Below are 22,289 nucleotides of genomic sequence, written 5' to 3'. Positions count from 1 at the left end.
ATAAATTTTTAGCACGCCACTGGCTTTACCGTGAAGTTGATTGCAGTTGGCACGGCGAAAAAAAGCCGAACGGCGCTTTTTCGAAAGTGTTCGGAAATCGTCGTGCTACTTTTCAGTGACTTCGTTTTGAAGAAGAAGAAGAAAAAATGGAGACATAAAAAGAGTGCGAAAAGATCGCGGATGGTGTTTTAACGTGAAATTGTGTGTAATATCTGTGCATAGAATTGTTCATTTTTAGAGAATTTTGCAGAAGAACATCCAAGTAATCGAATAGTGCTAAAAGGTAGGCGAAAAATTGAACATAAGTTGTGAAAAATCTACTCTGAAAATTAGCTTGTACGGTCTGTGAATCTGCGGAGTTTTTTTTTGTTTGAAGCTCAAGTCCGGAGAGAAAACCGTTAGGGACGGTAGTTCGTGCAATAAAAATGATGCCAACTTGGGGAATTTTGTGAGAATTTGGGGCACAGTGGGTTCATTGAGAGATTTCTCACTTGCGATACAAAAGACGTAAATATACGTCACAGAAGTCTTTCTTTTGCATTGATGGCTTGGGTGGGAGCATCTCGTTGCACTTGATTCACTCCCAATTTGGAGCATTGCATCCGTAAAAGGCATTATGGGAGCCCCATGGGGTCAATTGTCTGGGCCATAGGTGTAAAAGATACTTCTGATTGTTCGATTTGGTAGATGAATCAGAAAAGCTTTAGTGAAATTAGTGCAGAGGTAACAATCAAACTGCGCATGGCGGCGTCTACAGGAAAATTCTCAATGTCGTGTAAATACCATTGGAAGCCAAAGTTTTAGCCACATGCTCGTATCCACAGTGTGAGATGCTTTTATTACCTGAATAAAATAAAATTTTGCTAATTGTTCATCCAATCAACTCGCTGAGAGACATTTTTAACACACATTTTCAAGTATTCTGCCAAAAGTAATTAAAAGAATAATTTTTATTCGCTCAACGATTGTAGTGATGTTCCTCTACTCTTGAGATCCACCCAAGCGAGTTCCCCCAGTTAGTAAATATTATATATACATAATTATAGAGAGCAGGAAGTTGAAGTGATTTGAGATTTTATGTCTCGATTGTTTGGCGATCAATGGCCCACGAAAAATACCATTAATGCCGAAAAATATTCTTGTTTCTCCATCTAATCCGGGCACCCTGTTGCAAGTCACCTATTTCCATCGCCTCACACCACAAAAATCCCGGCATTCTCACCAGAGAGTGAGATTCGTCGGGTGAACTCCTCGTGAGGCACAGAGACACAGGCCATTCGTGCTGGTGCACTTGAAGGAAGAAGAAGAGTGTGTGGATTGTGGTGTGTGCACTAAAATAGATACCAAAATTATCCATTTCCTACAGATCGTGAGACAGAGGTAGCAGTGTCACCCAATTTTAAGTAGACGTCTCGTGTGAAATTTCCAGTGTTTTAAGGAGACGAAATGGAAGAGGACACAGAATTCAAGAAGTTGCCCGTGGATGAGCGATGTGTCCATAAATTGTGGAAGGCTCGTGTTGATGGATATGAGGAGGCTGCAAATATCTTTCGGGAGATTGATGATGAAAAATCACCAGAATGGAACAAATTTTTGGGGTTGGTGAAGAAATTTGTTGTGGACAGCAATGTTATGGCTCAGGAGAAGGGATTGGAGGCGACATTGGTGTTTGTGGAAAACTGCGGATTTGCCGGCAAGACAGTTGGAGAGGTGAGTGATATTTTGTGGTTTATTGCTCGAACTGCAGAGAGAATGAATAATATAATTGACTAATTTTCAACATTATTCAAGAGGTGACATTTCATATTTTTCTCATAGTCCTCTAACCCATTCCTTACTATAGGATTACACATCATACGTAAATTGATTGATTATGAATAATTTGTATCTCCGTAATTGATGTCTACAGTGGCGGCCGAAATAATAGAATCATTTTGCAAGGTTTATATTTTTTCCCAATTTGTTGATATAATTCTGCAGTAGAAATCTTGAAATTATTAGAATCCTTGAATAATGGTTGTTTTTGCCGCCAGGGTTCTCTATTTTACACAGAATACGTCAATAGTGAATTTCAGTTCGGCCAAAAAAACTGGAAAACTGTCATTTATAGTTTCTAAATATGGCTTTATTTAAACTTAATTGATTTATAGACCACATTCTTTAATTTAAATAAAAGTGGTCCTATTGTGTTGTTCACACCAAATTTCAATATTGATGTATTCTGTGAAAAATAGAAACCTCTAGCGGCCAAAATAACACTTATTTGACATAAGGTGATTATTTGAACATTTCTATGTCAAAATTATTTCAACGAATAGGAATAAACAAAAATGCTCATGGTAAAATAGTGGTCTTTGTGGAGCTGATTCTATTATAATGGCTGACACTGTAATTTGTCAGGAAATGAATTTTTAGTTATTTTAGCCCTTCAATTACTTGAGAAAAATAGCTTGGCAGAAGTAGAAATACATTTTGTTGTTCTTTTTTCGCTTCGCCGAAAGTCATGCAAAGTTTTACTGGAAGTGACGCACCGAAAGTTTGACATTGCGTCGATTTTGGTAATATTTTCCTTAAAAATCTTTCTTAATTTGATTTCTGGTCGCCAATTTCTTTTCTCGGATAGTTACTCTATCTAAATCAATCGAGTTTGTATTGATATAATGTAAAAAATTTAAATTTAGCGAACGTTAAAACAGTATAAATAAAAAAAAAAATGTTCAAAAAAAAACCATCTCTGTAAGTCCTCCAGCACACCTTTTAGATCACTAAAATTACATAAGATTAACATAACTTCCTTTCCCAATTGTCTTAGAGGATCAAAAATTGAGTGTCAGAAAAAATCACTTTTTCTGACTTCAGAGCAAAACACAACTTTAGATGGCAAAAAGAGAGTGTTAATCTCTTTTTTTTTCGCATAAAAAATTCAGTCGAACTAAATTCAAGTTGGTCTGATATTTGAAATAAGAAGATTCTGGAAAAATGAGAATTTTGATTTCACTATTTTTTTATTTAAAAGTTGTGGCGTTTCCGTAACCGGAAAATTTCATAAAATAAAAATTTCCATCCCTTTCTAATTTAGTCTAGCATATGTCTATCCTAGTTCTTGTACTCTTCTTCTTCTTCTTTGGAGCATCACACTAAATTAAATTTAGTTTAGTCTAATTTGGAGTCCGAAAGAGTGAGACAAACTTAAGAAAATCTTTTGAGAAAGTATGAGAAGCGAATTATGATTTCATGAAATTTGACCGATCTAAAAGTTGCGCCAGAGCCGTAAAAAAACTAATTTTAAAATATTAACATATGTAAAGTGTTAGAAAAATATAAAGTATTCGAAGCCAGAATGCGTAAAAGCCTGAAAGCTCTCCCTTATCTTAATTTTGCTAGTAAAATTTTTATTTCTTAGGGGACAAGGTTATCTATTAGTAAGAAAGTAATACTCCCCTACAAATTACTTTAAAAAGACAAAACAAAAATGAGCAATAATGCTTTCGACACACCTTTTAGCTCGGTATAATTTCATGAAATCAAAATTCGAGTCTTTTTTTCTTAAAAGATTTGTATAAATCTATCCCACTTTTTCGGTCTTAAAGTTTGGACTGAACTAAATTTAATTTGATGTGATGTTCAAGAGAAGAAGAAGAAGAGTGCGAAAGAGTACGATATGCAAAGCGTTTAAGAAAGAAACAGATGCGAATTTTGATTTTGTGAAATTTTCCTGATCTAAAAGGTGTGCCGTAGGTATAAAAAATTAATTTTAATTTTATTTCTAAGCAAATTTAGCTTTTTACTTAATTTTTGCTTTTGTTTCTGAATAAAATATTTTTTTTTACTGATAAATGGCACACTCGTTCTCAAAGGTTTCGGTTTTATTGCAGTTACTAAACAATATGGGATAATCTACACAATTCTGAGATAAATCTTCTAGCCTTAAATATTTATCAAACTGAACTCTTTTTTTATTCATATTCTCCAATAAACATAACATATAGGGGGAGATGGGGCTATATTGAGCTGGGGTTTATATTGAAGACGCTATTTTTAGTATATTTCTAAAGGAAGCTGGACCTAGCCATAATTTAATATAGATCCACAATTGTTTTATATGTCTAAATTAAATGTATTTCAATGTATTTTCAATGTAGTCCCAGCTCAATGTAGGCTCACTAAAAAGGAAATGTCAAAGATCTTTAAGTTTTGCGGCAAAATTGGAATAGATGAAGCATCATTAGCCATTAACTTTATTTATCTCAGAATTAATAGGATCATCTATCAGTTTTTGAAGGACTTCATATCAATTAAAAAACATTTGAGTTTAAAATTTTTATACCATGTTTCGGGATTTTACAAACAGAATGCCTAAAAGCGAATTTAAGTTATTTTTTTCGTCCAATTGGAATAACATTAGATTCCTCTTAGAATAATATTCCAACTCATTCGTTAAAGTTTTTTATATTAAAAAAGAATTGCTAATTTTTATTAAGGAATTTCATAAATTTGATAAAATTCACAGCCGAATGTAATTTTCTAATTTTCTCGAGATTTTAATTATAAGAAAACTGAAACGGCCTATTTTTTTCTACTGAAGATCGTGTTTTACAGTCTGAAGACCTCGTGCCACGGTCTTTACATTAAAAGTTTAGCCCTAAACGTTTTTCATATGGCTTAACTTCTTGTACACAAAAAAAATAATATTTCGTAAAATTGTTCGTAAATTTTTGTGAATTTCTACTGGAGACTTACAAAATAATCGTAAATTTATTGTATAACCCAACAAAACGTTCGTAAAAGTACGTACTTTTTTTATAAAAATATTTCGGAACATGATCACTTGACGACTATTTTGTGTTCTTTTACAAACATTTTTCATTGATTCTTGTTTGTCTGGATGGATAACTACGAATAAATTTAGAAAAATATGAACAATTTTGTGTGGTTCACAAATATTTACAAACAAGTCTTTTTGAAAGAACAAAATATACTCGTCAGGTGATCACGAACAATGTTTGCGAAAAAACTACAAACTTTTACGAATATTTTAGTGGGCTATACAATTTAGGAGCATTTCGTAAATTTCTAGTTGGAAAATCACAAATATAATATTTTCGAACAATTAAAGAAAATATTTTTTTCAATCTAGAGGAACAACAGATTAACTGTTCCTTAGTTAAATTTATTTTGGAAGCCGACTATACTTAACGAACAAAACTGGGACTTGCTTCAGATTATCAGATAGGTATTAACGGCATTAGTTATAAATACGTCCACAATCAATAATTTATAAAGAACAGATCTATTTCCTTTTCATTTTGTATGAAAATTTCTAAAGGAGAGTATTTTCGTTTGTGGAAAATTTTGTTGCTCCCACATTTTCCGGAATGATAAAAATCTGTAGTCTGATTTGAGATTTAATATCCTTACTTACTTCTTCTTACTTAATATTCTTGACGCAATATTCTACTATATTTTTGGTTGAATAAGATAGATTTTAAATAAAAGTCAGCGTTTAGAAATGTTAGATTTAAATACATAAAAGATTTATAAAATCTCATTAAGATCTTAGAATCAACGATTATGAGCATCCGATGTCTACTTAAAATCTTTTTAAAAAAAAATTAAAAGTTTAAGGAATAAACGATCGATAGACATTCATAGAACTCGTGTAGCCATTCAGTTTTCGATTCCTGATAAAATTACCGTAATTTTTAGCACGAATATTTAGATAAATGCTGATCTTATTTTTAATATTAATTTAATGTTTTCTTCAATAAGAAAAGATCTTTTTTAATAAGCACAAGATGATCAAAATCCGTCAAGAAAGACAGAATTTGTAGTACTTACCAAGAGGGTTTCTTAATTGCATCAAACTGATACTTTCGAGCATTTCTCAAAGTCTATTCATCATTGCTACTTATTTGTTTATGGGTTTTACATTCACCAATAAGAACTTTAAAATCAAATTCAATTCTCCTTTTATACGATTCAAACTATTCTATATTAAGTTTGTACCAAATTATCTGGGTCATATGTTTCTCAGCAATGTTTTTTTGTTTGTTTGTTTCTTGTTGGATTTTAATCAAAATGCAATAAACTTAAAAAGCTTGGAAGTGGGATCTTATCACGCCTATATGAGTATTTTCAAAGTATTACGACAGTTTCGTCCCATAAATGCCATTGAACAAGTTACAGACCAGAAGAATTTTATTTAATTTGCTTTTTTTTTCGTCTGATAAATCGCCTTGGTAATTCTGGAAAATGTTTATGCAAGTTTATTTAAAGTAGAGTCCATAGAATAATACTACATGTATAAAATATCTGCATTTAACGGTTAATAAGAAACTATAGCCACGCAGAGGAGGTAGAACACGGAATAAAATAACACCTCACAATCATAATTTATCCATCTTTTGACGCGTGGTTCTCTGCTAATATATCACGGAAAGAATGTGCATAATGAAATAGAGAGATGAGTAGAGAGAGAAAAGGGGGAAGTGTTTGGTAATGTACGTTAATGTGCACTTTCAGGTGATGTCGGGAATTGTATCAAAATGTATTGGAGCTACAAAAGCAAAAACAAAAGATCTAGCAGTTCAGATATCACTGATGTACATTGAGATTGAAAAACATGAGATTGTTATGGAGGAATTGATAAAGGGTATGGAGAATAAAAATCCTAAAATTGGTGCAGCATGTATTGCAGCTACAACACTAGCTCTGCGTGAATTTGGTTCAAAGGTGATTGCTGTGAAGCCGATTGTGAAGAAAATAGCCACATTGTTGAGTGATCGGGATAAAAATGTGCGAGATGAGGCAAAATCACTGACAATTGAGATTTATCGATGGATTGGGGCAGCACTCAAGACCCAATTGACTTCCGTGGCGGATGTTCTGATGAAAGAACTCGATGCGGAATTTGACAAAGTTAAGAATGAAAAGGCAGAACCGACGAGATATTTACGGTCACAGCAGGAGAGAGCAGCTGCTGTTGCAGCAGCAGCAGCCGCCCACGATGACGGTGATGATGGTGAGGAAGGTGATGATGGAAATGTCACGGGTGAAATTGATCCGCTGGATTTGGTGGATCCTGTTGATATTTTGTCAAAAATCCCAAAGGATTTCTACGATAAGCTGGAGTCAAAGAAGTGGCAAGAGCGAAAAGAGGCACTTGAAGCTATTGAGCCACTTGTGCAGAATCCCAAATTGGAATCAGGGGACTATGGTGAATTGATAAAGGCACTGAAAAAAGTTCTCACCAAAGACACCAATGTTGTCCTTGTGGCGATGTCAGGAAAAATTCTAACAGGCATTGCTAAAGGTTTGGGTAAGAAATTTTCACCCTATGCCCTTGTTTGTATTGCGGCAATTTTGGAGAAGTTCAAGGAGAAGAAAACAAATGTCGTAACAGCCCTAAGAGATGCCATTGATGCAATTTATCCATCGACAAATCTTGAGGCCCTTCAGGAGGACATTCTGGAGGCATTGAATAATAAAAATCCAAGTGTAAAGTCTGAAACAGCATCATTTCTCGCCCGAGCCTTCACCAAGACCGTTCCGACGATTTTGAACAAGAAACTTCTTAAAGCGTACCTAACAGCTCTGCTGAAGACACTCAATGAACCTGATCCAGTGGTGAGAGATTGTTCTGCCGAAGCCATTGGCACAGCAATGAAGCTGGTGGGTGAAAAAAATATATCGCCATTTCTAACTGATGTGGATGCCTTAAAACTCAATAAGATAAAGGAATGCTGTGAGAAAGCAGTGATTGTGATAAAGATAAGTAGTCCGAAGAAGGAGAGACCAGCTACAGCACCTCACAAGTCTGCTGGTGTGACAAAGGGTGGCTCCACTGAACCCAAACCCGTTACACGTCCAGCCACAGCGGGCGGTAAAAAGCCCATGGTGAAGAAGACTGGTACTGGTTTGGCAAAATCAAGCAGTACGGCCAAAGTGCCAGGAAAAGTGATGTTGCCTAGTGAACGGGATTTGTCTCCGGAAGAAATTGATGAGAAAGCGTCAGAACTTCTGCCGCCTGATGTGATTTCAGGCTTGGCAGATAGTAACTGGAAGGGTCGATTTGGTGCTGTGGAATCCCTAATGGGAATTGTCAGTGACATTGATCCCAAGAGTGGAGTATCTCAAGTCCTTGTTAGGATTGTTCTGAAGAAACCTGGCCTCAAAGATACCCACTTTCAAGTTCTCAAGTACCGATTGGATATCATAAAAGTTATTGCCGAAAGGATGCCTATAACAGTGACCACATGTGACTATGCCATGAGTGACATTGCAGAAAAATTGGGCGATACGAAGAATAATGCATCAGCATCTGCAGCCCTAACGGCTATTGCTGAAGCCATAACACTCGAATATGTAGTGTCAAAAGTTATGTCATTTGCTTTTGAGCAGAAATCCCCAAAAGTCCAACAAGAAGCTCTACTTTGGGTCAATCAGGCTCTCCGAGAGTTTGGCTTACAGATCAACCCTAAGTTACTTCTGGAGGACGCTCGAAAGGCCGTTCAGAGTATTAATCCGGCAGTAAGAGGTGCTGGAATTACTCTGCTTGGGACAATGTATCTCTTCATGGGACAGTCTCTTGCGATGGTATTTGATGGGGAAAAGCCAGCGTTGAAGCAGCAAATCTTCGCAGAATTCGAGAAGAATAGCGATCAGAAGCCACCAGTTCCGATACGTGGAGTTAAGAAGAGCTCCAGTAAAGGATCCCTTTCCGACAATGAGTGAGTATCTTCTTTATTTTTCTATTTATGTGAGATTTTTATATTTCAATATAATTTATTTCATATTTTCCGCTATTAAGTTCACTGAGAAAAAAAAGAGGGTGCTATTAACTTTTTTTCCTCATAACTTTAACACATTTTAGGTGTAAAAATATATAAACATTTTTTAATGTTAATTTTACACCTCTTTAAGGGTAAATTTAACATGAAAAAGGGTAGTTTTAACCCCCAATACACCTAAAAAGGGTAATATTTCCACCGATTTTGGATAAATTCTGCAGGGTAAACTTAACATTTCCGGAATGTTATTTTAACTTTTTCAGATTTCACTCAGTGCTCAAACTTTACCAACTGATTATGACATTTACAGTTACAACTCAAAATCAAGTTTAACTTCCGATTTAATAAGTATTTCCAGTCAATATAATTTTATCATCAAATTAGATAGGTTTAACGTAAGAAAAATGTAATTTTCACATTACTAAAGGTATATCCAAAGCGACACGGTTAGATTGACTAACGCCAATCTAATGCCCTAGACACACTTACGATTTAACCCATTCCTTACCATGGTATTATACGCAAATTGAATGATTTTAGATGATTTATTTCTGGGCAACTTTTATCCGAAATGCTGTCGGGTATTGGTTTTTAGTAACTTTAGTTCTTCAGCTGCTTGGGAAAAATAGTTCGAGAGAGATGAAAATACAGTAGAGCCTCGCTATAGGCCATATTTGGTTCCAGATTTGACACTTAGGTCGCACTATAGTCCATGTCATTTTTTAAAATCATCAACGACTTTTAGTATTGAAATTGCTCGATGGGTTCCACTTTCTTTGCGATTGTGGAACACTATTCACAGAGTCATTTATGTTCGAAGAATTCAAACTCACCTTATAATTTTCAAACTAAATTTTCGCATAATATGGGGATTTCTTTTCTTAAACATTGAGAAGCTGTTAAAGGTATAACTCAATGCCTATGAGAGAAATTATAATGAAATAAACCTTGTAGCTTTGAATTTCCTCACAAAAGAGCAAAAGTAGGTACATTTTGCTACTCGAGGCAATTCGAAGAGGAAGTACTTCGACTATAATGCGGACGAAAGAGAAGTAAAAATGTCTTTTCTTTGAATTTCGATTGGAAACTGATCTTCGAAGTTTTTAAACACCGGGTGCTAATGATGCAATTCCCGGCGTTCACATCTAAATTTGCCCAAGAAAAGGGCCATTCGAAGATCGTTTTCGAAAACCAAAGAAAAGACTATTACTTCTTTTTTCGTCTGCGTGGAAGTTGAAGGTAGTTCCTATTAGGCATTCGAAGTGTCTCAAGTCTCAAATTTAAATTTGTGTCATATTTTCACTTTGTTGTGATCCCAGAGTAACTGTGTTATCACACTTGCACATTAAAATTTTAATATGATTCACATTAATTGTCGCTGGTGAAAGTCTAAATGTGTAATTTGTGTGTTTGAATCAATTTATATTCAAAATTGATCTATTTGTTGATAAAAAGGTAGACTTGGCCCGCAAAATTTGATATAAATTGATTTATAGCATTAATGCGAAAAATTAATGCGATTTTCTCTTTAATTTTTTAATGTGAAAAATATTTATGCTTTAGGTAAATTTAAACTTATTTTTGCAGGCCAAGTCCACTTTTTTATCAATAAATAGAAAAAACCCCAAATATGAAGTGACTCAAAGACACAAATAACATATTTGGATTTTTAATGTTCAAGTGTGATAACGCCGTAATACTACGGAGAGCACGATCGAATAAAAAATCTGTGTCACTTTTCATGTAAAATAAAGTTCAAGATGTACTGACCAAATGAAAGCCTCAGATTTAAGCTTTTCACTGATCATGGAAATTTATTTTTTCACTCCATAGCACTGCACTGCATCACTAAACACTATTCACTCCAGTTCTTGGCCAAAACGATTATTCTGGCCTTCAGAATTGTTCACCAAATCTTAGTTACACTCTGGAGAACAAATAAAAAACACATGCATTGAGGAAACACTATTACATTTCAATTTTTGATATTTAACTTTCTCCTTAAAAAATGTTATAGTACGTCCTTTAAATAGTATTACTCTGAGCACTGATGTTTATAAAATTCCTATTCCATTGTAAATCCCCTTAAAATTAGTTTCTTTTGACAGATTTTTGACTTGGTATTTCATAAATTTTCCCAATCCATTGCAAAGATTTAGAGTTTGAATTTTTCGAGTATCAGTGACATTTTGTTCAAATAAGAGAGCTCCATTTGCTTTTTAGCCGAGACACTGTTGGAGAATCAAAATCAAGCTGTGAATGAATAGTTTGTGTCTCGAATAGTTCGGATTGCTTTAGCAAAGCATTGTAAAATTTAGGCACTTACAATTTTTATTTCCATATTCATTTCTTGAATACTTTAAAAGATTTTCGTAAGTAAACTTGCCTATAGTTTTAGTTTTTTTAACCCTTTTAGGACGAGACTTACTTCATTTTTTATTTTTATGATATTAATCGAAACAATTTCGAGTACTGGTAACACAGAGATAAATGTCGCATGCCTCACAAATACAATTGGTCTTATAATCCTTTTTTTCTAATAGCGCCATGTGCACCTGTGCTTTCCTCAGTTTCCTCGCCTTTCCTCAGGTGCAATGTTAGTTGTCTCTGCGAATTTCAGACGTAGTTGCACATTACTGTGAATCCGCGAGTTCTTCCGGCGTTGATGCGTTCTCGATTAAACTTCAAAGTCCATTTCATCCACGTCTTGTTACAAGTATATTTTGTCGCTTTCGTTCAGGATAAAATTGTCGTCTGGGCATTATGTGGATGATTTCGTGGTCATTGATCTTGAATTTTTTTTTCCATTTTTGAAGTCATCTACAAGAGTAAAAAGTTATGAATTTACATCATTACGTAGAAATATTTTATAAATTATCAAAATATTACTTGCTTCAGTCAGTATATCACTGGGATCGCAGTTAAATGATATTTTCACACAATATTATGTCCAACGCACAATAACTTTTGTTTAGTAAACATGTTTTTGACATTTCAATGAGAGTGAGTGAGATCTAGATCTAGTCATCTCGCTCATTCTCATGGGAAATTTTGAAAACATGTTTACAAACAAAAGGTATTGTGCGTTGCTCATTAAAAGAATAATTGACTATTTTGCGCACACATAAACAAAAACATGAAACATTCTGACCTCAAAACTTGGAATATCCATTCGGTATTTTTTTACCTCTATGGACGATTGGGTCATATGACCCATGAAAATTATAAAGCTTTCCTGAAAATACCAATAAACTATAATTTTTACTTTGTTAAGAAATATTATGTATAGTTATTACAATTTCTAGTCCCAAGAGGTTTTTTGCTTAAAAAAAATAGAAATATTAAAAATATTAAAATTCAAGCAGCAATGTGAAAATTTGAAAATTCGTCATTTTTTAGCTTAAATATTTTTTATATAGCAAGTAGCTGGAGATTTGCAAAAAATATCCTATATTCCTACATCTTCTACTTTGTGATTAGGTACAAACATTAGAAAGAAATAACTTCAGGTAGTCAGGAAAAATTATTTTCTCTATGGGTCACGGGTGACCCAGTCGTCCTTAAAGGGTTAAAAGATTTTCGTAAGTAAACTTGCCTATAGTTTTAGTATTTTTTTAAGGAAAACTAACGTTTTTAGAACGCCGACAGTATTACCTATTCCTGATTTTCATTATTTTCCTTCTTTTGTTACTTGGGTAGGAATCTCACTTACTATAAAGTCTTGTTGCCTTATCGGCGATGTTTTTTATTTTTGCCGAGATTATACTAATACTACATGATTTACTGTCAGAGACGATGGCGATGATAACCAGGAAGCGACTGTAACATCGACAGCTGACCTCCTGCCACGTATTGACATCTCGCCACAAATCACTGAGGCACTCTTGGGGGAGATATCCGATAAAAACTGGAAGACACGCAATGAGGGCCTTATTAAACTACAGGGAATAATTACTGATGCTAAATTGATTAAGCCATCAATTGGGGATTTGCCACAGGCTTTGGCGCATAGAATTGTCGACAGCAATGCAAAAATTGCTCAAATGGCCGTGGCCATTTGTGAGCAATTAGCCACGGCCATTGGTCCAGCCTGCAAACAACACATTCGTGTGCTATTTCCGGGTTTTCTGCATGGTCTTGGGGATATGAAGTCCTTCCTGCGAAATGCCTGCCTGGCTTGTATTAATACATGGGGTGAGATTTGTGGTTTCAAGGAGTTTTTCGATGGTGAAATGATTGCTGAAGCTCTGAAATCGGGTGGACCGGGTCTAAAGACTGAATTGTGGGGATGGCTTGCGGAAAAATTGCCGGATTTACCGGTAAAATCAATTCCCAAGGATGAACTTGTGGCATGTCTGCCACATTTATATGCCAGTATTTGCGATAGGAATGCTGAAGTGAGAAAGAATGCCAATGATGCTGTTCTGGGTATAATGATTCATGTGGGATATGATCCAATGATTAAGGCACTTGATAAGCAGAAACCAGCATCGAAGAAGGATATTCAGGCGGCTTTGGATAAAGCTAGACCGAATTTGCCGGTGAAACCCTTGCCAAAAGGTAAGCAACAGGCGCCAATTGCTGAAGAACCGGTGAAAAGTGTTCGGGGTGGTGGACAGAAAATTGGAAAACCTGCAGCTGGGGCAAATGCAAAGGCACCAGCTGCAGTATCATCGAGAAAGAAGGATGAAGATGTCGATACTTCGCCACTTTTGGCCATCAATGGCACAAAACATCAAAGAGTGATAGATGAGCAAAAGTTGCGAGTGTTGAAGTGGACATTCACGCAACCACGTGAAGAATTCACTGAATTACTTCGGGATCAGATGACAACAGCTAATGTCAATAAGAATTTAATGGCAAATATGTTTCATGATGATTTTCGGTACCATCTCAAAGTGATTGATTCACTCATTGAGGATTTGCCACAGAATGACAAGGCGCTCATATGCAATCTTGATTTGATACTCAAATGGATTTCATTGAGATTCTACGATACGAATCCTTCGGTATTGCTGAAAGCACTGGAATATCTAAATTCAGTGTTTCAGATGTTAATTGACAATGAGTACATGATGGGAGAGAGTGAGGGAAGTTGCTTCATTCCTCATCTTTTGATTAAAATTGGCGATCCCAAGGATGCCGTGAGAAATGGTGTGAGAACTCTTTTGAGACAAATTTGCCTTGTATATCCTTTCTCGAAACTCTCAATGTACATCATGGAGGGCCTAAAATCAAAGAATGCCCGTCAGAGAACTGAGTGTCTCGATGAATTGGGCTACATGATTGAGACACACGGATTGGCGGTGTGTCAACCAACACCTCAGTCAGCTCTCAAAGAAATTGCCAGGCATATTTCCGATAGAGACAATTCTGTACGGAATGCCGCTCTCAATTGCATTGTTCAGGCATATTTTCTGGCTGGTGATAAAGTATACAAAATGATTGGTCAGATTTCCGACAAGGACTCTTCCATGCTCGATGAACGAATCAAACGAATGAAGAAAACCAGAGCGATGAAGCCAGTGGAAAGTGCTATTGGAAAACCTGCAATGCAGCAAATTCAGCATCAAGAGATTGTTGAGCCTCAAGAGTTGCCTTGTGAAGAAGAATTGCCGCCTGAAGATGAAGTACCACAACCTGCTGTTAGGTAAGTGTGAATATATCAGCAATTTTGTCTTTCCAGCGAGTGAAGAATCCTTTGAAACCTCAAGCTCATCTTTGAAAAAAAAATACTGAATTAGGGATTTTTCAAAGGATTCTTGACTTTTAAATTGATTTTTTTTGGCCTAAGCTTCCATTTGACTTTCTTCTCTATATAATCAAGCAGAAATTTGATTTCCGGAGAGAATTCTCAAGGAGCTTTCAAGTCTAAGCATCTCGTAGATGCGGATTCAACTAGTCCACAACTAGAGAAGTTCATGTAATCTATTATTTCTGTTTTTCTCAAACACTCAATTTTTGTGACCCTGAATTTTGTGTGGGCAACATTGCTCTATTAAAAATTTATTTTATATTGTAGACATCTGAGCCTTGGAAATTTTATATTCTTAAGTGATTGCGAATGATTGAATTTTATGAGATTTAGCCCTGGTTCAAAAACTGCACGATATTGTGACACTTGGATCAGCAATTGTCATAACTTCTTTATCATTTATAGCACGATTTCTTGTAACAATATGGAAATACACAGACTATAGGTTATGCTTTAGACAGACTTGCGACTTAAGCCGAGAGACTGCTTAACGTAATTATAGTCAAAATAATTATTTGACTAAATTCCCATCAGTTTCCCACTGACTAGGCCGTTTCTCGTCGTAAGCTGGGAGACGGTTTAGTGGAAAACTGATTGAAATGTAATCTGATCATTATTTTGATTATAATTAAATTATTGTGCCAAAGAAGCGCTCACTTGTCCCATCTTTATCGACTCCCTGGATCAATGACAGCATAGTGTCGTCTATAAAGCGCAGAGACGCAGCATATAAAAAATGGAAACGTTCAGGCCGTTCATCTGATGAACTTGAATTCAAGAAACTCCGTAATGAGACTCGCAACCTTATTAAATCTAGCAAGAAACGTCATTTTGACAAGTGCCTAGATCCTAAGCTTCCATCAAAAACTCTTTGGTGCAATATTAAGAAGCTTGGTTTGCGACCGTCTGTGTCTGTATCATCTGGTGATAGCCATTTAATTTCAGCTCAAGAGTTATGCGTATTCTTTTCTTCCTGTGCTGTTGATCCGTTGACTTCTCCTTCTTTGCCCCCCGCGCCATGGGAGGGTTTTAGCTTCAACTGTGTTTCGCATGATAACGTAGTTTTCGCTATCTCACGTATCAAGTCGAATGCTATGGGGTGTGATGGTGTTTCACTTCAGTTCATCAAAATTCTTCTCCCGGTAATCCTTCCTTTGCTCATTGATATCTTCAATTATATAATCACTACTTCAAATTACCCTGATTCTTGGAAACGAGCTCTTGTAGTTCCGATTCCCAAAATTACTAATCCCAAATCTCCCTCTGATTTCAGGCCTATTAGCGTTCTTCCTGTTCTATCAAAGGCCTTTGAGTTTCTTCTCCACGAGCAGATATCGCAATATTTAGAGTAAAACAGGCTCCTTTGACTTTCAGTCAGGCTTTCGAAAGGGTCACAGCACTACGACGGCTCTCCTGAGAGTCAACCACGACATTGCGTCTTCTATGGATCGAGGTCGCTTCGTGATTCTTGTCCTGTTGGATTTTACTAAGGCCTTTGATAGCCTTCCTCACAATCTCCTTTGCTATAAATTATGTTCCATTTTTAAATTTTCATCCTCTGCAGTTGCCCTTATACAATCCTACTTCACTGGAAGGTCACTAATCGTAAAGTATTGTGAGAATTTTTCTTCCCCTTCTCTTCTAAATAAGGGCATTGGACAAGGTTCAATTCTAGGCACATTGCTTTTTTCTCTGTTCATTAATGATTTACCCTCGGTATTGACGAATTGCTCCTTTCATCTTTATGCTGATGACCTTTAAATCTGTGTTGAGGGTGAGCCTTCTGATCCTCTTCAATCTTTTCAACTCATGAACGCTAATCTTTCTAAAACTGAACACTGGGCGTTATCAAACGGATTAATTCTGAATCCTAAAAAGTCACAAGCTATCGTGATTTCTAAAAGAGGAATTGCCATTGACTTCTATCCATTCATTGCATCTTTACGGTGAAACTATTCCTTTTTCTGATTAGGTCAAAAACCTAGGTATAATCTTCAATACAACTCTCTCTTGGTCTGATCATGCTACTTCTATTTGCCGAAAGGTCAACTATTCTCTGTATACCCTTAGACGCTTCCGGGACATCACGCCCTATGACACTCGTTTGATCCTCGCGCGAGCGCTTCTTCTTGCATTTTTTAATTATGGAGCAGAACTATTTTGCGGCGGATAGTGACACAATTCGTCGCCTGACGGTTTCATTTAATGATTGTGTCAGCTATATTTGCGGCATAAACCGCCGGGATCACATCACTCCATACAGAAACGTTTTCATTGGTTGTGATCTAAGATCCCTTTGGGAGATGAGGGCTGTTCCTTTCCTGTTTCACCTGTTGATTTCTGGATGTCCCGAGTACCTGTCGAGTCTTCTGGTTAGGGGGGGGGGGGTTCAGCCAGAGTTCGGGGACTCTTGGTGCCTAAAGTGGGCAGTGACTGCCTTTCTATAACCCTGTTTGTTAAGGGCGTTACTACACACGGCTCTTCGTTATCCGGCACTTCGTTATCCGGGTGACAGCTGCCAAACACTGGAGGTTGATGTATTCAAAATTATTTTTACTAAACATGAAGTTTCTCCAGTGTGAATTAAAGTATTATTATCATTGTATCGAAGTTTTTAATACATAATTGTGATAAAAATGAAACATAAGCACACCATGAAGAAAATTCTCTTGTTCTTTGTCAGACAGAAAATAAATTCACACAGCACAAAATATAAAAACCGTTGATTATTCAAAAAACCTAAATGTCATTTTGTCTCCCAGTCAGCCGGATAACGAAGAGCCGAGTGTACAGTAGACTCTCTCTCAATCGGGAATATGGGGCAAAATGTCATCCGGTTTAGCGATAGAATTGAGCATCAAAGCCTTTGTAAATTCCACAAAAAGCGCTCAATTATAAAAAATCACGATAAAATAGGAAGAACTACAGCGAATTTGAGCAAATTAGCTTCATAATTAAGCGTGAAAGTTGCCAACAAAATTGTGTGCCCGATTGAGAAAGAGCCGATTGAGTGAGAGTTTACTGTACTTACAATATCATACCGAATGACAGGCGCAGTTCTGCTGCCGCCATTCGTCAATTTTTTCAAATAGAGGTCTGAGAAGCTTAGGATGGAGACTCTTTTTCTTTTTTTTCACTTAATTTTTTTTTCTTTTCATTTTTAATTCTTTCTGTACATTTTTATTTTCAATATTTGATATTTTTTCTTTTTTTTTCTTTCACAATTGTAAAAGGGATGATCCCATTTTTGTGAATAAAGTATATTATAATTACGTTAAGCCGTTATTGCCTTAAATGTTAAGTGTCTAAAGCGGTTCAGCCTAGAGGTTTAGCCCAGTTTCCGAAGGTCTTAAAATCCTAAATAGCGAGAAGTTTTATTGCTTTTTATGAGCCTAATAGGTCACTTATCTTTAGTAATCCAATCATAAGTTAACCCATTCATTACCATGGTATTATACATCATACGCAAATTGAGTGATTTTAGATGATTTATTTCAGGACAATTGATATTGGAATTTCTGTCGGAAAAGGATGTTTAGTTACTTTAGTCCTTCAATTACTTGGAAAAAATAGCCTGACAGAGATGGGAATACATTCTGTTGTTCTTTTCTCGCTTCGCGTTAAGTCATACAAAATTTTTCACAAAATGGCGGACGGAAAATTCGACATCCCGTCGAATTTGTTAAAATTGGCCTTTATCCTCTTTCCTGATTTGAATTCTGGTTGCCAATGTGTTTTCTTGGATAGTTACTCTATCTAAATCAATAGAGTTTGTAATGAATTAATGTACAGAATTTAAATTCAGTGACCGTTAAGACGCGTGTTTGAGAGCGGCTCCCCGCGCCCCCATAATTGAATTGAATTGAATTGAAATGTTTTATTTTTTCATGCCCATATACACAAATAAAAAATGGATAATTTTTTTTTCTTTTCAAAAAAATCATCTATTAATCTGTAGGAAACTAATCCCAAAATATGAACATTCTATCTCAAGTATTTCTGGTACATTTACTGAATGGGTTAAATTTTTCGTGATTGATAAGAAATCAGAGCAGTTAAGCCACATAGCTGAACCTCAGGTCTGAAGCCCGTATAAGGTATTAGAAAAAATATCGGTTTCCTGCTGATATAAAAAGGTCGTATGACAATATGTAACCTTTGTCGAAAACCGTTTGTCGATATCTCTTTCTGTTCTCTCTCCAGAAGTGTTTGTACTCCGGACGGAAGGGACGGCCATCCACGAAAATTGATTTTTACCGCATATGATATTCTTGATTTATGAGTGTCAAAACGTGTAAATCCAGAATTTGGACCCGATCTTATGAGGTTGGATTTCACCTCGTGAAATTGTAAAGAATCTTAGTTAGAATATCGCGTAATGACAATGATTCTCAATAGCCGAAACATTCGTCTAGATAATTTAAATAATATTCGAAAAGTAAACTTGGGGCTGTTTTCTAGAATTATTATTTTTTCTAAATATTAGAGTTTTAGAGGGGAAGGAGGTTATAGAGGAAGATGTAAATTAAGCTCATGTTAATGATCCCATTGTTGACTTATGGCAGGGTCCACCATAGACATCAAGTCACTATCTCAAAACTTTTGGCTTGTATAGTGCTAATCGTTTATTGACAGACAAAAATAGTTACATAATTTTTTGATATTTGTCTGGTTCGTAAAGATACGCAGAAAAAAAATTTCTTAGTATTATTATATTTTCAATGGTTCAGATGTCTATAAATATTATGTTCTTGTATTTTATCTTAATCACAAAAATCCCCAATCCAAACGTGAGTGTAAAAGTTTTACAAAAAGCTCCTCCAGTTTGTCAATAACACTGTTGTGTGATTTATTAAAAAAAAAGTTTACATTGCAAAATTATTGGGAATATTCAAGGGATTGTCAGTTTTCAATGTGGGACAATTTTTGCAGGACCTTTGAATCTCAACCGTCAAAGCCATCGGGTCCATTCCGTTTGGATCCCGATGTGATTGCTGATATTGAAAAAGACTGGGTGAAAGTGGATCAGATGCCAGTGAGGGAAGCAGCAAAAATTGATGTTGGTTTCCTAGAGTCACCCCTGAAGATTGTCACGAGGGATGGTGTTGGGTATCCCATGGAGAAATTACAGAGACTTATGGCAAATTCACAAAGTGTAACTGCTACGGGTGTTTACAGTAATTATACCATGAGTCCACCACAGTCTCAGCCAATATCACGTGTAGGGAGTACTTTTAGTCCCCAACGAAGTCAACCGGCACCAGTTGTGTCCAATTTGGCAGATACACTGCCCAAATTGGATCCCAGTCTAGTCAAAATAATCCGAGCTGTTGGATCATCGGATTCACTGACGGCCAGGGCGGCAATTAATGAATTGAGTGACATCATTGCAAATCCTGAACAACAGGCTGTACTGCGAGATTATGAGGAATTGTACATTCAGAGTATTCTCAAACAATTCCAGAATCTGTCACAATTGCCAATAGCTGAGTCTATTATAATGATTCAGCCACTTCTGTCTAGTATGTATTCCTTTTTCAATTCCAAGCAATTGGGAAAGAATTTGAGTGTGGTGACAGTGAAGAATCTGATGTCAATGCTACTGGGATTGATGACAGATCAGAAATTGGCTAGTGGTGGCGATGGGAATTATATGAAAGTACTCAATGGCATTTGTCTGAAGATACTCGACAGGACAAATTTCACCAATCAAAATTGTGCCCTCATTCGATTGCTGAAGGAAACGTGCTCCAGCACGGGTTTGCCCAAATTCACAGATTTACTGATGAAGTGCATATGGCGCAATGTAAAAGTTATACCGGAACGATCAAGTGAATTGGATTATGATGCTGTATTGCTGGAAGTACATGAATTTATGGTGGCTCTACCGAGTGCATGGTGGCATCAACGTCCATCGGATACACCCCTGAGAACTATCAAGACTATCATTCACAATATGGCAAAGGTGAAGGGAAATGCCATTTTGCAGCATCTCAACAAAATACCATCCCATTCTGAACTCTATGCCTATCTCATTCGAATACTCAAGGTAAAAAATTTGTTATGCTCCAAAATGGTCAAAAAAAAAAGAATTGAATTATTTTTTCGGGGAAAAAATTGCAGAAAGACGGTGGTTCGAGTGGAAATCCAACGAATGGAAATTCAAATGTGGTGTCACCACAGCGAGGAAATCAGCAGGGAGGTGTTAAAGATCAGAAACAGCGAATGACTAAGCAGATGCATGATTCAATTTCCTGCATATTCAAGCTCATTTCCGACACGCAAACTAGCAAGGAGGGCATAGCCAAGTTGTATGATTTTAAGGTAAATTTAGCAATAGCTAGAGAGAGAGATGTTAATGTGGCAATATTATAACTCCCTCTAATTATATTGCACTCCCCACCCACTGCCTGCCCTCCAACCCATTTTCACACCAAACAAAGTGAATCTAATTTTATAAACTTGTGATGTTTTTAATTGGTTACAGCTGAAAAATCCCGATGTAGATGTTATACCATTCCTCAAAGGTGCCAGTCCTACTTTCCAGAAATACATTGAAGATGGTTTGGCGGAAATTGAGAGGCAGAGAAATTCAGTTGTTTCCAGCGATGGTGACAACATTACACAAAATATAACACCAACAACAGACACCAATGTCAATAACTTCAATTCGGACTACTGGTTGGATAAACTTAACACAATGTTGGTGAGTTGGATTTTATTTCTTTCAAATTGGGGAATTATCTAAAAATGGTATTTAAAAAAAAATAATAATAAATTATTCATGAAGATTCAAATTCCAAAATTTTTGAAGAATAATTAATTGAAGAAAAACAATTTTTTTCTTCAATTTTTTTTAAATCTTTCTACATATTTTTTTTTAAAAATATTTTTAAAAATCATAGACAGACTATAAACTCTTTTATCCTTTAGTAGGTATTTACTCTTTTGAGCCTGAAACAATATGGGAAGGGGGGTTGGTTAACTTTCTTCTCCTTTGGGACTCTGATGGGTACTCATGGAAACAACAATTTTTTTAGACTATCTAGAATCGATAAAAATCCGATTCTTCTGAATTATTACAAACTATAGGAATGTCCAAATCTAGGATTTTTTTCAGGATACCAATTAACTCCTGAGCTAAAATACAGGGTGGCTCAAAAAAAAATGCAACAAACAAAAGCGCTATATTTATTATCCTCATTTTTCGTTAAACTTTTTTGAAATAAAGAAAAAATGGTAGTAAATACATCAAAATTTTAGAATATTATCGATTTTGTTCAATACGATCTTATTTTGACTGAATTATGGTCTGAGTCTGTTCAAAGTGCTAACGCACTTTGCACGAATGTTAGCCTTCTGAATGTCCTGCTATTCACAAGGAAGGGCTGCCTTCAGCTTATCGACACTTTGCTACTTTTTAGTCCTAACCTGGACCAACAAAATGCCTCTTTTGGAGAATTCAAACGATTTTGCATTCAAAAATTGTGGAGGTCGTTGTTTTCCAAAAAAATTAAAATGCGAAACGTTTTTGTTAGGCAAATCTTGTTCGCAGCGTGATTTCTGCGACGTTGTCGAGTCTTGATCGAACTTCCATTACTTCTTACTAAAATTTTTGTTTGTCCACGACTCCAACACTCCTTCCAAGACAATTTCCAGAAACATATTGGCATTCGTTTTGACGGTATAGCCTAAAAACCCGAGTAGAAAGCGATAAATTTGTCTTCAAAGAAGTCCAGACATTC

At 35.9% G+C, this 22,289-nt stretch overlaps 1 protein-coding gene across 3 annotated transcripts in view; it reads left to right on the top strand.

Annotated features, from left to right (window-relative positions):
* The first annotated feature begins 133 nt into the window (after nucleotides 1-133).
* LOC129807047 (protein mini spindles) overlaps nucleotides 134-22,289 on the top strand; it is a 27,922-nt gene continuing 5,766 nt past the window's right edge. The window contains exons 1-8 of one of the 3 annotated variants that reach the window (XM_055856042.1): nucleotides 134-283; nucleotides 1,367-1,710; nucleotides 6,523-8,729; nucleotides 12,580-14,439; nucleotides 14,620-14,712; nucleotides 19,477-20,593; nucleotides 20,668-20,868; nucleotides 21,032-21,250. In XM_055856042.1, the coding sequence (XP_055712017.1) occupies nucleotides 1,447-1,710; nucleotides 6,523-8,729; nucleotides 12,580-14,439; nucleotides 14,620-14,712; nucleotides 19,477-20,593; nucleotides 20,668-20,868; nucleotides 21,032-21,250 (5,961 nt within the window). In that variant the 5' untranslated portion in view covers nucleotides 134-283; nucleotides 1,367-1,446. Of the gene's footprint in view, nucleotides 284-1,366; nucleotides 1,711-6,522; nucleotides 8,730-12,579; nucleotides 14,440-14,616; nucleotides 14,713-19,476; nucleotides 20,594-20,667; nucleotides 20,869-21,031; nucleotides 21,251-22,289 lie in introns of all 3 variants that reach the window. The other 2 variants (XM_055856033.1, XM_055856051.1) reach the window with 2 other exon arrangements.

The sequence above is a fragment of the Phlebotomus papatasi genome, chromosome 1, assembly GCF_024763615.1.
Source record: "Phlebotomus papatasi isolate M1 chromosome 1, Ppap_2.1, whole genome shotgun sequence".
Taxonomy (NCBI): Eukaryota; Metazoa; Arthropoda; class Insecta; order Diptera; family Psychodidae; genus Phlebotomus; species Phlebotomus papatasi.
The sequence above is the reverse complement of the archived record's forward strand: the minus strand, read 5'-3'. Positions and strand labels throughout refer to the sequence as shown.